The 20,761-nt window shown below is 41.5% G+C and overlaps 1 protein-coding gene across 8 annotated transcripts in view; it reads right to left on the reverse strand.

The window, feature by feature from the left end:
• The window catches only part of TBCK (TBC1 domain containing kinase), a 126,834-nt gene that overhangs the window by 17,306 nt on the left and 88,767 nt on the right, over positions 1–20,761 (reverse strand). For all 8 annotated transcript variants that reach the window (XM_084855793.1, XM_084855787.1, XM_084855794.1 and 5 more), the window contains 2 exons: positions 14,579–14,754; positions 7,754–7,929 (listed from right to left, as the gene is read on the reverse strand). In XM_084855793.1, the coding sequence (XP_084711919.1) occupies positions 7,754–7,929; positions 14,579–14,754 (352 nt within the window). The remainder of the gene's footprint in view (positions 1–7,753; positions 7,930–14,578; positions 14,755–20,761) is intronic.

The raw sequence follows: 20,761 nt of genomic DNA on the forward strand, positions 1-20,761 counted from the left end.
CCGTAAAGAATTTCACTGAGACCTTCATGAAAGGAATGGAACACTGCCAGTATTTTTGTAACATATTTGAACTGAATCTTAGACAAAACTGCTGCCATTGTATTGCAAACACAAACATCACTTAGATGTTACCGTCTACTTTTTTTTATCAGCAAGGCCCAGACTATGTTATCTTTTTACCAGGAAATTTTACCTTATAAAACTGTCATGCAGAAAGAAGAGCCACTAGAGCTTATGCTTATGATGTAAGCCTTACAACATGCACCAGACTGTATTTCAGTAACTCCTTAGCTTCTAAGTAGTTTTACATTGAAATTGCCACCAAATAAAATAAATAGAACACCTTTTGCTAGGTACTGTGTGATGTGTTTTCCATCAAATTGTGTGAACGCAATACACCAAAACATCAACCACCTTTTGTTTTCCTGAACTGCTTGGTGGAGTCATGGGCAATAACACTGAAAACTATGAGTAAAATCCAATGTAAGTCCTACTTTGAGTAGACCCTCTGAAATGAATGGGACTAAAGTTAGTCATGACTAACTTAAGTCCCATTCACATCAATGGGATTTGGATTTTACCCTATGATCAGGAATTAAAGTGGACATACAGCGGGTAAGCAACAATCAGCACAACTACAGCCTAGTCACAAAATTCAGTGATACCGGCTTAAAATCAGCTGGCATGGCCATCAAATCTGGTGGCATTGTTTGGCCATGTACTCTATGCTAAAATATCCAAACTGTGGTTTCCAGTTCTGGTTTGGAGACAAAGTATAGCTAGCTCAAATCTGTTTGCCCAATTTGGACGTCAGAGCAAACTCTGCAATCCAGAGTAGGGCAACACCTGGACCAACCACAATGTCACAAAATAGCGAGCAAGTTTTCAAGTTCTCCAGAACTTTTCATCAGGTGTTGCACAAAGACGGGCTTAGGGAAAAAGAGGGAAAACAAAAAACTACTAAAAACTTGGCTGGATTAAGGTCTGCATATAGACTCTGGCATATAAACTCTGCATACAGACTCTCGCTAACCCATGATGGTTGATTTTCTGGTACAACCCATGATGGGTTAGCGTGTTTCTGTGGGATGTCCCCCCCCACCAGCCTGGTGGGTTATTTTCCTCAAATATGCTACCCTGACAACCCATGGTCTGCAGTAAGGGTTTGTTTTAGCTACGGTGGGTTACAGTGTTCCCTGTTGCGCCAGCATGGGTTACAGAGATCCACCTACAGAGCTGCTCAGCAACAGCGGCCAAAAACACCACTGCCACTCTGCTCCTGTTAAGCAATCTCTATTCCCACTGAAAAGGAAGCTGGAAGTAGGTTGTTTGCATAACCACCTACCCAGCGTAGCTTGCCACCCACCATGGGTTAGTGTGATGTGTGAACGCAGCCTCTGTCTCAACATGGAGATAGCAGACTGACTGAATTAGTCTCTACTAAGTGCGCTGCCAGTATCAGGTTCCAGCTAGGATTCTGGACAAAGAAACAGTGGCTGAGCTCCATGTTTTAAAACCTAAAGTCCAGCTGTTTCCCAGATATGCCTCTAGCCTTAAGTGAAACACACAAAGAGCAACTAACTGTGATTCCATGGACCAAAGTGCAGGAGGCAATGGGATTGCCTTTTATATTTATATTTATATTTGTGATGCAGTTGTCTACCCTCAATATTTAGGATTGGGTAGGCTACAGATCCAAAGAATCTAAACATGCAATGCTGTGCCTCTTCTGCCCAACAGTTCTTTTTGTGTATTTGTGGGGTCTGTATGTTTCATGGATCAATTAAAACCTAACTTCAGTCCAGCAAATCTGACAATGACGTGCTTATTAGCTTTACAAACCCTCTTTACCTTGAGATGAAGAGCTGCATTAATTGTGACACAAAAGTTATTACTAGCAAACTTGTTCACATTTCTGCTTTAAAAAAAACCCAGGGACGGCAAATCAAAAGCCTTTGCTATGAATGAATCTAGCTTAAAAAGTTGAGCTATTTCAGGAGGAAAAGCTTCTGAAGACTAAACAATGAAAAGCTGAATGATTTAGACAATGAAGCCTGTGATTGACTGGAAACCTCAACCGATGCATGAAATTAATAAACATACAGAAGAAATCATTATACTTCCATGCTTCTTTGATCACTTTTGTTTTAGTTAGACAGCATAACATGTTGAGGGTTGAGTTTTGGCATATGCTCAGGCCCTGACAATTCTGTTTTGCTTATATTTGCTAACTTAGAACAGTCTCCCATTTCTACCCACTACACTGGAAGATTTAAGAGACATGAAGGGGGAGAAGGAAGAGGGGGAGAAGGAAGAGGAGGAGAAGCAGCGACTGAAATATTGATATACAATTTTGTCAAAATCATAACTGGCATAACATTAAGAACTTCTTTTCTGCCTGATAATACTCAGAAGGTCCATTTTGCTTCAGTTGCAGTGGTTGCCAGTTTGCTTCTGAGCCCACATTCAAGGACCATCTCTCCCTGCATGAACCTACTTGCCATCTGAGGTTTAGTCAGGAGGCCTTACTGTTAGCACCAGCTCTGTGACACATTCAGATGGTGGCAACCAGAAACTAGGCTCTTACAGCAACTGGCCCATGTTTGTGGAACCTCCTTCCTGAAGAGGTCTCTAATGGATTTTTTTTTTGCGGATGTGTCTGGTGGTGAAAAGGAAATCCGATGCTGTAAAAAACAATATTGTTTAGGAACCTGGAATGTAAGATAAATGAATCAAGGTAAGCTGGAGGTAGTCAAACATGAGATGGCAAGACTGAACATCAACATCTTGGGAATCAGCGAACTAAAATGGAGAAGCATGGGCGAAATTAATTCAGGTGACCATCATATCTACTACTGTGGGCAAGAACCCCTTAGAAGAAATGGAGTAGCACTCATAGTCAACAAAAGGGTGGGAAAAGCAGTACTGGGGTGCAATCTCAAAAATGATAGAATGATCTCACTACGAATCCAAGGCAAACCATTCAACATCACAGTAATTCAAGTCTATGCCCCAACCACTGAGGCTGAAGAAGCTGAGGTTGATCGGGTCTATGAAGACCTACAACACCTTCTAGAACTAACACCAAAAAAAGATGTCCTTTTCAACATAGGGGATTGGAATGCCAAAGTAGGAAATAAGAAATCACCGGGATAACAGACAAGCATGGCCTTGGTGTACAAAATGAAGCAGCACAAAGGCTCATAGAGTTTTGCCAAGAGAACACGCTGATCATAGCAAACACTCTTTTCCAACACACAAGAGGCGACTCTACACATGGACATCACCAGATGGTCAATATCGAAATCAGATTGATTATGTCCTTTGCAGCCAAAGAGGGAGAAGCTCTATACAGTCAGTAAAAACAAGACCTGGAGCTGACTGTGGCTCAGATGGAGCTTCTTGTTGCAAAATTTCGGCTTAAATTGAAGAACGCAGGGAAAACCACTAAACCATACAGGTATGACCTAAATCATATCCCTTATGAATACACAGTGGAGGTGAGGAATAGATTTCAGGGATTAGACCTGATAGACAGAGTGCCTGAGGAACTATGGACGGAGGTCCGTAACATTGTTCAGGAGGCAGCAACTAAACCCATCCCAAAGAAAAAGAAATGCAAGAAAGCAAAGTGGCTGTCTGATGAGGCTTTACAAGTAGCTGAGGAAAGAAGGGAAGCGAAAAGCAAGGGAGAAAGGGGAAGATATATCCAACTGAATGCAAAGTTCCAGAGAATAGCAAGGAGAGACAAGAAGGCCTTCTCAAACGAACAATGCAAAGAAATCGAGGAAAACAATAGAATGGGGAAGACTAGAGATCTTTTAAAGAAAATCGGAGATCTCAAGGGAACGTTTTGTGCAAAGACGGGCATGATAAAGGACAAAGAAGGCAGGGACCTAACAGAAGCAGATGAGTTTAAGAAGAGATGGAAAGAATACACAGAAGAACTATACAGGAAAGATCTGAATGTCCCTGATAGCCATGATAGTGCGGCCACTGAACTTGAGCTGGACATCCTAGAGAGTGAAGTCAAGTGGGCCTTAGGAAGCATTACTAACAACAAAGCTAGCGGAGATGACAGTATTCCAGCTGAGCTATTTAAGATCCTAAAAGATGATGCTGTTAAAGTGCTGCACTCAATATGCCAACAAATCTGGAACACTCAACAATGGCCACAAGACTGGAGAAGGTCAGTTTACATTCCAATTCCAAAGAAGGGCAATGCCAAAGAGTGTTCAAACTACCGCACAATTACGCTCATTTCACATGCCAGCAAGGTGATGCTCAAAATCCTACAAGCTAGGCTTCAGCAGTATGCGAACCGAGAACTACCAGAAGTACAAGCTGGGTTTCAAAGAGGCAGAGGAACTAGAGATCAAATCGCCACCATTCGCTGGATCATGGAGAAAGCAAGAGAATTCCAGAAAAATGTCTATTTCTGCTTCATTGACTACGCTAAAGCCTTTGATTGTGTGGATCACAACAAACTGTGGCAAATTCTTAAAGAGGTGGGAGTACCAGACCACCTTACCTGTCTCCTGAGAAACCTGTACGAGGGTCAAGAAGCAACAGTAAGAACCGGACATGGAACAACCGATTGGTTCAAAATTGGGAAAGGAGTACGACAAGGCTGTATATTGTTGCCCTGCTTATTTAACTTATATGCAGAGTACATTATGAGAAACGCCGGGTTGGATGAATCACAGGTCAGAATTAAGATTGCTGGGAGGATTATCAACAACCTCAGATATGCAGACAATACCACCCTAATGGCAGAAAGCAAAGAGGATCTAAAGAGCCTCTTGTTGAGGGTGAAAGAGGAGAGTGCAAAAGCTGGTTTGAAACTCAACATTAAAAAAACTAAGATCATGTCATCTGGCCCCATCACTTCCTGGCATATAGAAGGGGAAGAAATGGAAGCAGTGACAGATGTTATTTTCTTGGGCTCCAAGATCACCACAGACGGTGACTGTAGCCATGAAATTAAAAGACGCTTGCTCCTTGGGAGGAAAGCTATGGCAAACCTAGACAGCATAGTAAGAAGCAGAGACATCACCTTGCCGACAAAGGTCCGTCTAATCAAAGCTATGGTTTTCCCAGTAGTAATGTATGGCTGTGAGAGCTGGACTATAAGGAAGGCTGAGTGCCGAAGAATTGATGCTTTCGAACTGTGGTGCTGGAGAAGACTCTTACGAGTCCCCTGGACTGCAAGGAGGTCAAATCACTGTAAACAGCTTTGAACATTTCAGAAAAGGAGTATATACAATTTTTAATATAAATAAAAAGTAAACGAGTAAATATCATTGCAAGAAGATTTTTTTTAAAGTACAAACCTCTAAAACCTTGAGTTATTTTCTAGGAATATCACTCACAGATTTAAGAGCTATCCACTATAACAACATGAAACATTTCTGTACCATCTGAAGTTGATATAATACATAATGCACTTTACAGTACTGCAAATATTGGCTTACCATGCATTGATAAAACCTATTATTGAAAATTTAAACCGCTTGTTACCTGGAACAGTTTTATGCCTGGTGGTAAGCCACACTGCAGCTTGCTTCCTAACAAGGAAAGGGGCAGCCAGCCAGTCCTTCACACAGTTTCCCAGTCTGTGTTGGGCCCCACGCTACACTGCCTTAATGTCATGGGTAGCTCTTCTACATGCTGCTTCCTGTACCACTCATAAGAACAGCCATGCTGGACCAGACAAAAGGCCTATTTAGTCCAACATTCTGTTCTCACAGCAGGACATGAGCACACCGCACCCTCCTGCTTGTTTTCCCCAACAACTGGCATATAGAGGCATACTGCTTCTTATACTGGAGATAGCATATAGCCATCCGAACTAGTAGCTATTGATATCCTTCTCCTCCATGAATTTGTCTAATCCCCTTTTAAAGCCATCCAAATTGGTGGCTATCACTACATCTTGTGGTAGTGATTACTCTAGTAATCTGCCCAAGCCATTGTGTTGCAGCACAAATCCCACACACACCCTTCCCCGCCCTTGGGCTAGGGAAAACACCTTTAAAAGCCTTGCTGACACCAAGGGCTGCATTCATCTATCTCACTACACCCTCACTATGCTGCCAGAAGCAGGTCCCTTCATATCATGGCTGGCCTTGCCAGTAACATATGCAGTTTGGAGAACAAATGGCACAATGGCTTTACGAACCACCTGGCTTTGTTGACCCCTGGGCTTCCCACTGTACAACAGAGCAGCAGGACAGGAACATCTAGAAGGAGAAACCACATCGCTTAGGTAAGAGGCCTAAACATATATTTTTAAAGCCACTATTTTGACCTGCTGATGGCATTTGTCAGGAAAGTGCAACGTAGCAATGTCATGCTGTGTAAAGAGATAAAATTCTTCAAGTTAGTTAGCAATGTAAACTGCCTGGGCTGGAAATGGCACAAATGCGATGGTGTTTATAATTTTATTTATTCTTGCTGTATCTCCATGGACCTCATGGAACTGACCTAGACACACACATACTAGAGTAGACTTCCCCAACCTGGTGCCCTCCAGATGTGTTGGACTACAACTCTTATCATCCCGAGCCAGCACATACAAGTGGCGGACGATGGGAGTTGTAGCCCAACACATCTGGAGGACACCAGGTTGGAGAGTCTGCTCTAGAGTTCCCTAGAGTATTAAATAAAAGTTGACTGGCAACCAAAAACAGGCCTGGGAATGTTAACCAATACTCCTAACCATTTAAGGAGAAAGCTTACCTCATCTGATAATCAGAATGGTTTTCAAACTCTGCTGACTGTACAGGATAGGGAAATTGAAATCATGAGTCATCCTTGTGATTGACACTTGACCGATGATAGATGCCAAAACACCCCCTTCCCTTTTAGCTTCTTCCGTCTACACCTACAGAAAAATTTGCTAAATCTTCCTTCCTATTGCATTGTGTACAGAGATACTAAAGCCTTCCCTTCCTCTGTTCCTCCTTGTACGGGAATTCTTCTTTGTATACCCAACCCCCACTTTGCTGTAGTTTAAACTCCAAAATGGTTTAGGAACTCATCATAGTACATGCTGTGTGCTTCCTGAGCTGCTATCTCTCATCTCCAGAAGGAGGTGAGCCACTCCAAGTAACTGTGAATGGACCAGTTTGTTATTTACTGCGGAACTCATCCCAATAAAAATTATTGGCCAACTAACAGTGGGCTTTGTCCACTCTCAAATGTTACCCCAAATTCAAAAAAGGACAAGTTTCAGTGTCACAAGTCCTTATGCATATGAGAGTGGCCCATGGCTTTTGACAGAGCAGAAGTAATTCAGATCTGCTCCTCTTAAAGTACAGTATGCTTCTCTCTATTGTGTTTCTATGGCCTAATTTTGAGATGGTCAACCTGTGTCAGGGCTGTACCACTTCAGACTGCAGGTGGGGTCTCCCATGACTGAATGTTCCACGTAAAAAACAAACCCTACACACACAAAACCTGGGTGTCACTAGGAAGGCTAGGCTAGAAATCATCTCCCTGACATCTGGTTTTCTACGTGCAGAGAGTTAAAAAATGTACGGAGGAGGATTCAGTCATATGAACCCCCAACGGTGAACAGAAATGGTATAACCCAGACACAGGTTGTTCACTTCTGGGAAAACTAGGCCTAAGTTAGTTAACTAGTTAAAACCTTTTTTTCTATTACTGCAGTACTTTTACATGTAACATTGGCAGAGCAGATAGCGGGGGAAACAGATTAAGCTGTGTTTTTTTTAGTTTAAAAGGATACTCCTCACTGTTACGGATGTCAACAATAAGCAACTTTGGCTTGCTGGATTTTGTTTTCTTTGTTGGGGTCTTGAAATGGCTAGGTCCCGTCAGGTCGCACAGGTCAATCAAATCTTCAGCTGAGATCCGTGGTGACACTTCTGATTTCAGATCATTCAACTTGATGGAATCCCTAGACTTTTAAAGGGAGTGAAAAGCAAAATGAAAATAAATAAATAAAGGAATGCCCTTCAACAGGTAGACAGTTGGCATTCATTTGCAATTGCCAAGATTAAGATGTGGATATTCAGTAAAGAAGAATGTCTTCTGCAACAAACTTCAAGCTATTTTATATTCTACTTCACAATTCTGCATTGTTACTATGCCTTGTTATGCCTTCTATATTGACAACTTCAAAACCTGTCCTAGCCAACTTACATTTTCAACAAAGGTCATGAGTGGTGGTTTGCTTGCTGAAGCACAGCTTTTAACTGGTTAGTCAGATTATGTGGTCAAAACCTCCTTCTTTCTCTACAGTTCCAATGCACAGATGAACGGTACCAGTTACTTTGCATTATGGCGTACAATGTAGTGTACCTGCTAATTTGCCCATGTGTAAAAGCAGTTCTAGCCAAGATTCAAAAGCTCTATGACTTGAAATAAATGTTCTACATACTGCACCATTCTGGAGTTACTAACACTACAAGAGAGCAGTCCTGTCCTCATGAAGAAGTGCTCCAAGACTGAAGTGCTCCATTCTTTCCTATGCCCTGCTGGCAAGACAGAAGGAGGGCAGAGGCTATTTTGCCTGTTGTTTCTTCTCCCAAACAAACACAAAATCAGCTAGACAGGCCTCCGAGCCTCTCTAGCTCACTTACTGGCAGTGGGCAGGGAGGGGAGAGATTATAGGAACCTCTGTATCCTGGTCAATCCCCTCACCGGCTGGAATAGCCCCTTCATGACCTCTATGCGGTTGTCCAAAGTCACTCTTGGGACTTTGAAAAGTAGCCGCTGCAGTTCTTTCTGTGGCTGCTGCAAGGGGCATGTCGGATTCCCCCTCCTGAGGTGGCAGAGGCATCTACAGCCTCGGGGGAGGGGGGGATTTGAAATATCCTATAGTCCCTGAGGTACTCTCCCAGGGACCATAGGATTGTTCGTTAAATCACATCAACAAGAATGATGAAATAAAGATGGTGTAAGAAAGAAACAGGGCCATCAAACCAATCACATCGTGGTTTTTTTAAGAACAACAATCCAGTCCTCCAAGTTCCATCACATTTTAGCGTGACCGAGAAACAGAACTCAGGATGGGGATGTGTAAGTTCAGAAGTGAAGCTACATAGACAGGAGTAGGCTTGGTTCTCAGTGGCTGGGGCTACTGGGGTAAGTAGCCAAAGCATTGTACCCGGGGGATGTTGTTCTGGTGAATGCAAAAACTCTCTGCCATCCCAGACAAGGGGTGGACTGGCTTTCAATGACAGGGACTGCAGAAGGGTATTGTGCATGTGTGTGCACGTGCGCATGTGTGTGTATGCACGCTTCCATAGTGTTTCTGCACATATAGATGCTCCGCAGGGTCTTGTAAAATGCAAGTCCTCCTTATGCACAAACATATCACCCATCATGATGACAGGCACTTTTCTAGTTCTGAGATATGACTCAAGCAACCATCTTTATATCACCCACCAGCTTTCAATGAATAATTGCATTCTGGACAATGCGGAACAAGTGCTGCTGGTTGCCTCAGAAGTTTGGTGTGATCAATGCTCATCCTTTTTATCTGAAATAAGGTAACTGTACGTAATTGCAAATCATGCTGGAAAACTCTGACCCTTCATACTCATGGTGGTGGTGGGGTTGGGTGGGGGAAAGGTGGCTTGCAAAAACCCATTTGCTGCTTCTTCCGCTCTCATTAAAAAGGTTAGCCACTTCTTCCCAACACATAGGAAATAAATCTGTTGCAAAACTCCACAGCAATCTGGCTGCTCTTACAAACATGCATAGCCCTCACCGGCTAATCAAAAGAGTGGGAAGGGAAATGTGGCAACCAAGGAGATTAGAAAAATGTAAATAGCCTCATTAGTCTATGGTAGTTCATACCAGTTCCTATCTTTTTGTTTGATAGTATTGTTTCCTTGGGGAACAACAACTAACCGTATCATAGGAGGAAATGAGGGAAGCATCTACTTTAGAGCTTTATGTGGTCTATAATGCTGTCAGCATTGAGGGCTAGTATGCCCGATGGACTAGTCCTCCAGGATTATTTCTCTACTATATATGAAATGTAATACTCACTGTAGGGCTATTTTCACTCTTTTTAAAGATGAAGTATACTATGTATGTGATAAAATATATAGCATCTTTACTGAGGCATGAAATAAACAGTAACACTCTAGAAACAACACTATACTGTGTGGTATTTAGCTGCCAAAATATTTGTTTCCATCACATCTTTTTCTTTTTTTTTAACCTAAAATCATTCAAATATTTAAGGGAAACTAAAACACTGCTAGGACTACATTCCATCTAGCACCTTCTCCCAAATCATTATATTGACCCTTTCATTAATCTACAATCTGCTACCTAAGACATCTGCCTCCCTTTGCCTAATGGTAGGGCCAGCCCTGTCTGCAGTAAAGAATACAGAAGTGGACACAGAGCAGAACTTTGAATAACTTTCTTCTGAGGGCAGTTATCCACATAACTCAGAAACCCACAGTTGAAAAACAATGAAACGTTGGCTTATTTTTCTTGACATGTATGTTTTGCAATAGTAAACTCATAAGCTGTGGTGGTGCCTCAGAAACCCCAATTATTTTCCACTTCAGAAGAAATGAGGCCACTTCAAGCACTTCTTGAGGTACGGCATGTGCTAGGATGGAGAAAGACACACACAAAAAGCAGAACAGAAAAGAGTCCCATTGCTGAAAGAGTATTTATTTTTCCTTTGTATAACATACCATCAACATTTGTTTTGCTCTGTGTTAACGGGCTTCAGGAGTTTACCTTAGGAAGTGATCAACACACTGAGGGGAAGTAGTGTTCATGGCATGAAAGGAATTACAATTTATAAATAAGACATCCAGTGTCAAGCTGATAAAAGTCAGAGTCTGTTGGGGTGTGAAGGGAATCGTGGAGTACCAAAGGAGTTCTGCTGATAAGGCTGCTACTTGGCTCAGAAAGTGCAAACGTCTCATCTAGGCAACGTCTGTTGCCTTGTTTCTTTGCATTTCTGTTGCCACTGGAACTCCTCAAGGAGGAAACAGGAATTGCTCATAGGGATAAAGTCTTATTCAATGGAATAGGTTCAGTTATTTTTCTAGTAACAATATATATGTTTTTTAAAGTAGATGTTGTGCCTTTCCAGAACGTGGACCCTATTCTCAAAATGAGTGAGATAGACCTTAATGAGAAAATATAGTCATGTCAATAATAAAACGAATTTCAAAGTGAGCCTCAAAACGTGAGTGAGAGGACACCTATACGTGAAAACACACGGGTAAATCTGTTACAGAGAGAGCTTTGGCTATTGTGCAGTATAGGAATGAAATAAATACATAAATACAATAAATAAATTATAGGACTGGGCTCTTTGTATTGGTTTTCATCTATATGGTTTTCATCAATATTATAATGTGCATTCTTCAGGTAAGTTAAAATATTGTTTACATTAAATATATCTTAAAGTTCTTCTTCCGCAGTATTGAACAACTACCTCAGAGACCATCTTACTTGGTATGACCCTGCCTAGTCACTGTGTGGTCATCAGGGGAAGCACTTGTAGTAATGGCTCATGCTCCCTCTGTCAGCTCTATGGCTATATGGGACAGGGTGTTTATGGTGTGGCAGAACCTACTTTGTGGAATTCCCTCCCTATTAACATCAGGTAGGCATCTTGGTAATGATAATAGAATCATAAGGTTGGAGGGGCCTACAAGGCCATCGAGTCCAACTCCCTGCTCAGTGCAGGAAGCCTGATTCCCAGGTGGTCTCCCATCCAAGTACTAACCAGGGCTGACCCTGCTTAGCTTCTGAGATCAGACGTATGATGTTGATTTTTAGATGCTTGCTTAAGACCTATTTGTTTAGGCAGGCTTTCCCTGAAGTATGACTCTACCTATATACCTTTTTGATCGATGTGCATTTTATCTTGAACTCTTATATTGTTTTGTGGATTACTGTATTTTCTACTCTATGCTGCTTTGTTATTTTTTATGTTAAGCAGTATATAAATTTGAAAAGTAAATAATAAAACAAACTAAAGCAGGTATGAAAACACCACACTAAAGCCAATGGTGACCGTCCTCAAGCAGAGTCCACTGTCGCTCCCATTCCACAAGCGGCCAGCCCTGCTGATTTCAAGCTCTGCCAACCTGCACCTTATGCATGCTTTGCTGAACTGTCCTGTTCCAGAAACAAGCATTTCTACTCATTTCAGGTTGCCCCTGGAGGCACAAAATCTCGCTTGGGCCTCATTTGTGCAGCGGAATCAGCGGGGCTGGCTGCTTGTGGGCAGTCACCCTTGGATACTGCAAAAAGTAATTATGTTTTTGTTATTTCTTCCTTCCAACAGGATAAAAAGTTTAAAATAAATAAATTAAAATGGTGAAAGCTAGAAAGAACTGTTAATCTTCAAGGCTCGTCAAAAGATTTAAAATAGTTCCCTAAGGAACAAACAAAATCAACATATCCCGGGGCTGGAACAGACAAAGCTCCAATATGTTATCTGGTATCATCCCACCACCTCCCCAAAATACCTTTTCCACAGCAGAGCTTCCCCCAAAGTGTGTTTCCATAGGTAAATGTTTCCAGACAGCAGGGATACATTTTCATATTACTAACACAGAAGCTATCTTCTTAAGGAATTGGCAGCCAACATGTTGGATATAATAAGCTATCTAAAGTAAAGTATAGGTATTTTAAATAGCACATTTTGCAAATTCCATGAAAGGGGGTGAGGTGGGTTCCTTTTTGCTATTATTCCTCAGTGGAGGGTAGGCTTACTCAGAAGCTTTGTGTCTAGGCCTCAATAATCCAAGTTAAAGAAATAAAAGGCTATACTCAACAGAAACAGTAGGAGAATAGGAGTGGGGAGAAGCCCTGGCACAAGATGAAGTACTTCCATTGGCACATTCTTCAGAGCAATTTTAGGATCAAAATGGTACTGGAACATAAATAAAGGTCACATGGGTATCAAACCACAGAACTGCACAAAGTTCAAAATGACTGGAATCAGGGAAGATAGAAAAAAGGTACTATTGCCAAGAGCAGCTAGCTAACTAAAATAGGTTGTTCATTAAGAATAGAGATGCACTTCAATTTCCAAACAATAAATATCTGAACAGGTGGTAAAGGAATGAAAAAAGGAATCATAATATATAAACATCCATGCTTGGCTGTTGAGCGGAAAGACATCAGTGCTAACATTATATATATTATATAGCATTTCTTACTGCTTAAATGAAATCTCTCAATACAATTTAAATCCACTCATTCTTGTGCTACAGGAACACATAATTCATTCAACTCCACATTTCTCAAGTGCTGTTCAGGTGGTAAATTCCAGGAAGAGCTCTCAACCTGGTATTAGTTTTGAGGGTGCAACTCACCACTGAGAGAAAATAAGTAATGAACTCGGCTGTGCCGTGCTTATGTAAACTCAACACTTCCTTGTCTACCTTCCTTTTTTGTGACAGAGCAAGTGGGGAGGCAGATACTTTATTCAAATAAACATGGCATAGCTGAGTTGATTTTTTACTTTCTCTGTGCCTATTGGTTACAGGGAAGGAGCTTCTGAAAGGTGGAGACTAATAGGCACAGAACTCTCTGCAAAACGTAACCCTGAACAGGCCTCTCCAAAAGTCACTCCAAAAACCAGCAAAGTACTCAGAAAGCATTTGTAAGGTTAAAGCACTTTGCTCCAACAGCCTTTTTCTGTCATAGCCTTTTTCTGATACAACGTTTATATGGTCTTTCATAGATTATACCTTCAATACACATTCCTTCACAAAATTCCAGAAAGCCAACATATTACTCCACTTAAGAACTCATCTGTCTATAAAGTCACAGTGACACAGTACACTCAATATTCAGGCAAATGCTCTAATCCCCATTACTGGCAACAGCTGTTCCACACACGTTACAGGTACACAGTACAATTATGCTTAATTTGGATAATTATGACATGACTGGAACATTAAACATACGCTTCTGAAGTTTACTTTTTCTGTTTATTTTATTTATTTTAGGGTGCAATCCTATGGCTGCTAGACAGTGTCTAGACGGCCATAGGATTTTTTGGTTTCTGGGAACTGAGCTTTGAGCCAGAGCTCGGAGCTCCATTCCTAGAAATCTCACTCCCTGCCCCCTCCCCTGCCCCCTCCTAGACAGCGCAGTTCATCCCCATCCCTGTGGTTGTAAGAGCAGTATGGATAGGGGGCGTTCCTGGGGTCGGGGAGGGAAAGAGATCGCGGAAGCATCATGACGATGCTTCCTATGCACCATCTGTTTTCCTCCCCCCTGCTCCGATGTGCCCCAGCTAGATAGCCGAAATTTACTATCTAGCCACATATGCTGGGTGACCAGAGCGTGGAAGAGAGAATCCCCTCTGTGCTCTGCCTGCCCTGCATTGGATAGCTGGCCACCTCCGAGTTTGGAGGCCCTTAAATATCTCTATCTTTTTATCTGTCTGTCTGTCTGTGTCTATCATCTCTCACTTTTGTACAGTAATGTCTCAGGGTGACTTAATACATATCAATTGTAAAACACCCCCCTTAATATCACAAGGGTATGCTTAACCTTATATTCCATACTCTACTTAATAAAACATCAAGCTAAAAAAACTCACCAGATCACTTGTAGGTGCATCCTGATAGTCTGATGAGAAACAGGACATTAAACTTCTTGTACAGTTTCCCTCACTGGTTTGTTTAGGATGCCGTGCATATTGTCTGTAAGTAGCACTCTTAGGGGTCCAGCAGAAGAGGTTGATTGATTCACGTACACATCGTTCTATGTCAATTTCTGAAGAGAGGACACCAAGGCACAAATGAAAGAGGGGAAAAATGAACCAAAAAAAACTGCAGCAAAGAAATAGTACATCTTTTTGGTAAATATACAATTGTTCAATGAAATTATTGTAGGTTTTAGCACACACCCTTGAAGATTTGAAGGTAAACTGTGATACAATCTAGTTAGGCAGCAAGAAACAATCTTTTCCTACACTAACAGGCAGGCAAGTGGAAATTCCAAATGACAATTACTGAGCACTACAAGTCACAGTAGAATTATACCACAAATGCAAGCGAAGGGTATATTTTAAACAGCAAACCATAATTATAGTGCATAGGCAGTCTGCAAATGTAATCACAGTCAAACAGGGCAAAATCAAGCCAAATGGTATTTGTGTGATAGAGCTTGAATGTTGGACATGGCATCTATTAAAGTGATGTGAAGCTCAAGCTTCATGCATTTTGTCATGGTTACAGTTGCTAAAGGAGCTTGCGAGGCAAACCAAAAGCACCAGTGGGAAAAAGTTCATGAATTTATGTGGCCTGCTGCATTTGAGAAAGTGGCACAATCACTTCCGGAAAACAAGAAAGAATCTGCAACATTATGATGCAACTGATATCAAAGACTTTATGCTTTTATCATCTTAGCTAGAAGTAAGTCCCATGGAGTTCAGTACGACATATTCCCAGCTAACTATGTTTAGGTTTGCAGCCTTAGGGTTCTATTAGAGTGTGACCCCTGCTGCTCCCTATTGTTGCCTAAAAATGGGCAAAAAAGATTTTTAAAATCTGCAGCAAACCACTACGGAGGCTTACTAAAGACAAATTTAGCTTCTTTTCAAGCTAAATTTGTGTGTCACTCACACCCAGCAATATTTAAAACTATGAAGGATATGTGAAGATTTAGGGAGGGTATCTTGAACATCCACCATGAATAGAGATGCACCCATTCAATGCAGTCAGCATAATGTCTGAATAGGACTTTGCTCCCACCCTAATTTTCTGATATTATTTAGTAGCTACAGCAGAGGTGGGTAATACATGGCCCAGCTGCCCTCCTGTCACCCCCAGAAATAGGCAAAAAAGCGAGAACAAATTGGCAGGTTTGCTTCTTTTCAAGCTAAATTTGTCCTTAGTAAGCCTCCACAGCTGGTTGCTGATGATTTTTCTTTTGCCATGGCAGCAACAAGAGTGCAGCCCATGGCGGAGTCTGGGGCAGGGTGAGAAGTTGGCCCCTGGATCGCCTGAATTGGCCCACCCCTGAACTACAGTGCTGGACTACAGTACAGCCAGGGATATGAGGATTCAAATCACTGCTGAAATTCACTGGGTGACCTTTGGTGAGTCACTCTCTCAGCATAATCCACCTCATAGACTTGTTTTCACAATGAAAGTGTCATGTGTTGGGGGAGACACATGATGTATGCCACCCTGAGCTCCACAGAGGAAGGGCAGGATAAAAATATTGAAATAGGTAAAATTACTGGGAAAGATAAAAAAAAAAAATAGCTAAGTCTCCTTTTGCTTCTCAGATCTCTCCATCTAGCCTGAAAATGGTCTAAAGATTACGCACCAAAATTAAGCAAGTCTGGTTAATAAACTTATTTCCTGTAGGTTTAATGAAGTGGGGAAAGGAATCTGTTAGCTAAACACTGGCAATTGGTTGGCTCATATTTTTCAACATTAAGCCAATCATTAATCTTCTTGATGGAGGACCTTTAGGGGAAGGAGCAACCTAAAACTCCACACTACTACTCAGTCACGTATTACGTTCTTAAGAGGCTTGTCAAACTGATAAACACCAAAGCCACGTTGACTTCAGAGAGATTCCATAATCTCTGGCACCATTTTAAACCTTCCAGCCTATATTTTACTGTGATGGCATAGTACATAAAGCACTAAGTCTAAGACGACACACAGGTGACAACAAGGGAGAATTTTACAGCAAAGTACTTGAGAGTCTGTGTGCAAAGACAGATCACAGGGAAACCCACCCCCCACTAAACAAGTGATTAGCGACAGAAACTGTTTCATGAAAAGCACAGTAAAAAGAGTATATAAATATGGCAGTGCATGTGCTCGTAAAACTTGTCTGCTGTGTATCATTTCATCCATTCCAGAAACCTGCTCTTTTCAAACAAACCTGCGTACCAGGAGGAAATGTAGAGCAGATGAATTGCTTGTCACTCTCAGAAAGAATTAATGTTAAGAGCGTTGGCCTGACCTCTTTGTCCAAAGCGTTCTGTTTATTATCCTACACAACTAGCCCCAGGCACACAAACAACCCACCTAACACTTCAGCAGGAATAAAGGAACATCTCAAGAGGTCACACACATTGCTTGCAGAAGCCCTTCCCTTTTACATCGTCATGCCTATGAATGTACATCTTCTAGATTATAGTTTATGTTGTGACCTACCTATTATTAAAAGATTAGATACTATTCCGCTCTTCACCTGACATCAAAATGTTTTCAATTAATGAAACACTTTGCTGAAAACCCTTTATACTTTCTGTCTACTGAACAGGGCAGAAGAATGCTGCATCTGAGTGTATTGCAACTTTTTATTTTATTTATTTATTTATTTCATTTCTATACCGCCCAATAGCCGAAGCTCTTTTTTGTTTTTGTTTTTAATGTTGTTGTTCTGGGCCCTATCCTTTAGGTAGGTAAAATCCTCAATACTGCAGGCTCAGTTCAGGATTCTGGTGAAGACCAGTCATACATCTTTGGCTCTTTGATCCAGTGAAGGCTTCTGTCAGCGAAATGGGTACAGAAGTGATTCTCCTCCGCTTGTGCCGCCCATCTTTTCCAGAGGGTTGAGGAACCCTCTGGAAGAGTATGGGAGGTGGTGCAGGGTCTGCAAGGGGAGCAAAAATTGGTGAAAATTCCCTGGAGAAAGGGGAGGCACAGGGGGGAGAGGAACTGGTGAAAATCACTTCCCTACCCATTCCACTGATGTAAGCCTATGCTGGATCAAAGAGCCTACTACTGGTAGAGGGACACCATTGGGTAGAACAGTATATAAATAACTATATAATGACCAAGGATTATTTGGGGTTCCCTCATTCTTAGTTCTGAAAAAACAGAATTGATAAGTTTGGATTTGTGATCAACTTGTAAACAGAAGTGGAAAATATGTATCAAAGGATTCACAGCTTTAGTTACAATGGCATCAATCTTGCAGGCCTTGACGTTACAGAACATCTTTGGTAAGCAGGTGTGTGCTAACAAATCACTTTCCTGCTGTACCAAAGCCAGCTTCTCTATCCCATACTTGGCTGCGAGCTATTAAATATTGGCAGCTTTGTATAGCTTCTGTTTCACAAATACCATTATTCACCTTTGATGAATTTTTGAGAGCTGTTTTATAAACACATCTGCCTCCTTCTCCTTGACAAAGCCATCAAACACAAGTGATTCAAGAATATGTAGGGACAAAAACAATCCTTCCATAAACACACAGCTCTTGTGTCTTTTTCTTGGAACAGAAATAGCAAATATCTTCCTGAGAGGGATGATGAGGAGCAAAGTACCTGACACTTCTCCAAGCCTTTGCCTGTAGGGACAGCTTCTGGAGAAGGCTTCATCGTTCAAACACGCACACATAGAGAGCTGAGCGGTTTGCCATGAGATAGCATAATGTGTAGCTCGGCTCCTTCTTTCTAGTAAAGTTGCTTAGGATTTCAGAACTGCTTTCAATGTCTGCATGCACCTGGCTGATATTCTCTAATGCAAGTGTTGCAATTCAGATCCTTTATAACCAAAATCTGCTTTGCTATTGACTTTAGTGGTAGTTCAATTGCATCTAAGGAGATTTTAATGTTCTGCTCAAGATAAAGGGAGGGGGACAACACTCCCAAAACATTGCTTAATAAACTATTTGTAAAAAACTCAAATCAAGACAAATCCGGTTGCTAATGTTAAAAAAACAGCACTTCATATATTTCAGAATTACATACAGTTTAGTGTTGCAGGAGCAACAGAGTTTCCTGTAATAAGATGCAGCTCTGAAAATATGTGAAAGGAAGGTTCATCCATCTTGGAGGTCAACTAGCAGAAATTAGCTATTGTCTTTGGAAACTTTGGTATCATCTTCTGCGTAATAGCTGGCGAGGAGGAGAGTATTGTTTTCTTGCTAGCTGAAAGGATGCCTGTAGGCTGCTTTGCTTTTACCAGAGGTAGAACTTGAGGCCCTCTCTGGATGTTGTTGGACTGCAACTCTCATAAACTCTAACCATTGGCCATGCTGGCCGGAGCTGATAGGAGTTGGAATCTAACAATATCTGGAGGGCTACAGGTTCCTTTGTCTTACACCCTGGCAACTCTGTTAATATCCCATATGTTAAGAGATCTCATTGGCCGACTGTTGAAATCTTTCAAGTGTGGGTAAGGCAGAAACCACTAGATGCTTGTGTTGTGTGAAAACTGGTGCTATATCCAGTGGAAAGATATAAAAGACATGGACGACCATACTAAGCTGACGTTCAATTCTAGGAAACGTTTTTCTCAAATGAAGATCTTGTTTAAGATAGCACCCATCACAGTAGATGGATTAGGGGGCTGACCAAGCAAGATAGTTTCATAAAGATAAGGTTTCCATTTTTGGCTTTTGTTAACAAAAAAGAAAATGATTTCAGACCTCCAGTCACACAGAGATCATTTTGGAGAGATGCAATGTCTTAAGCTTTGAATATATACCTTGTGCAAGTCTTTCTATCTAGTGTGACTCTGGCACTACAAAACCGAGCGTGGATGTTTATGTGGTATAATAAGCTCTTGTACTCTGTAGTTAAAAGTTTATCTGTTTAATGTAAAAATGATAGTAAATGTGCTGTAAAGATGAGAGGCTTGCTGTACTCTTGATATCGAGAGAGACTGGTTCCTAAGTTATGGTATGAAGGAACATGAACCATCACTTTGCTGAAGATAAGCAGGTCCAGTCTTGGTCAGTGTGTGGATGGGAGACTGTGTGGGATCCTGGAGATCCATTATGGAAGCAGCACAGAATATGTAACACATAAATTAAATCAATTTATTAGAGAGCCGAACCATTGATAAAAATGCCTCCTCACACAAACTTGAAAATTTGCAACCCAAACCAAAAGAGGTGAGGGAGAGGTTTTGGTAGGCAAGGTTATACATTAGTGCTAATTTCTAATCTTCAGATTCACACCAGATGTTCAAGGGATATGTGGATATGTCAAATACCAAGTATGGCTATGTTTGTGTGTGTGTATATATGACTGTATTATACTTGTATAGTTGGAACTTTGGGAATCGCATTCCGAGTTTCTTTCACTGACAGTAAGACGGTCCTTGCTTTTTCTCCATACTTCAGACTGTTCGGGCTCTGATTTATGGTCTTGTAAATAAAGCTGTGGTTGGAGCATATTAAGGGCTTGTCACTTTGTGACTAGTTGTTATGTATGTGTGTGTATAAACCCTGAGGTGAAAGTTCTAAATGCCTATGAAGTGCAACCACTGCAGCTAGATGACACTATACTACAACTCTCATTCAATTACAAAATGATTTGACATTTTTAAAAAATGCCACTTTGAATTAAAAATAAGTAGAGCTGACAAATACTGCAGAGGGATATCAGTAGGGAAACATCGGTGCAGGGGGCAGCCTAGATGCACAGAAAGACACTGAGATGTTGCTTATTGATTACAGAATTCTGGGAAGAACTGCTCAATAAAAGTGCTTGCTTTATTGACTGTATTGACAAATACCAGCTCTCCTTTATGAAGTCCTCGGCTTCTGCCAGAAGAAACAGCATAAAGCTTAAAACCTTTCTTTCTATAACATTTTGCATAATTAAATATCAGTGTATGTGAGCATGATATTTGGCACATTGTCTAGATCAGGAGGGGGGACAGGAGATCGTCCCTCAAAGTTGGTCCACATGCCTGTGGTGCTTGGGGCGGCTTGGAAGCACAGCCTGACACAGATGAGCCCCAGACAGCTTCCTGAGCTTGGCGCTGGGCAGCGGCGCACATCTGCAGTCCCGCTACCC

The sequence above is a fragment of the Heloderma suspectum genome, chromosome 5 (genome assembly GCF_057233095.1).
Source record: "Heloderma suspectum isolate Gila_16-S chromosome 5, 16-S_ref, whole genome shotgun sequence".
In the NCBI taxonomy this organism is placed as follows: Eukaryota; Metazoa; Chordata; class Lepidosauria; order Squamata; family Helodermatidae; genus Heloderma; species Heloderma suspectum.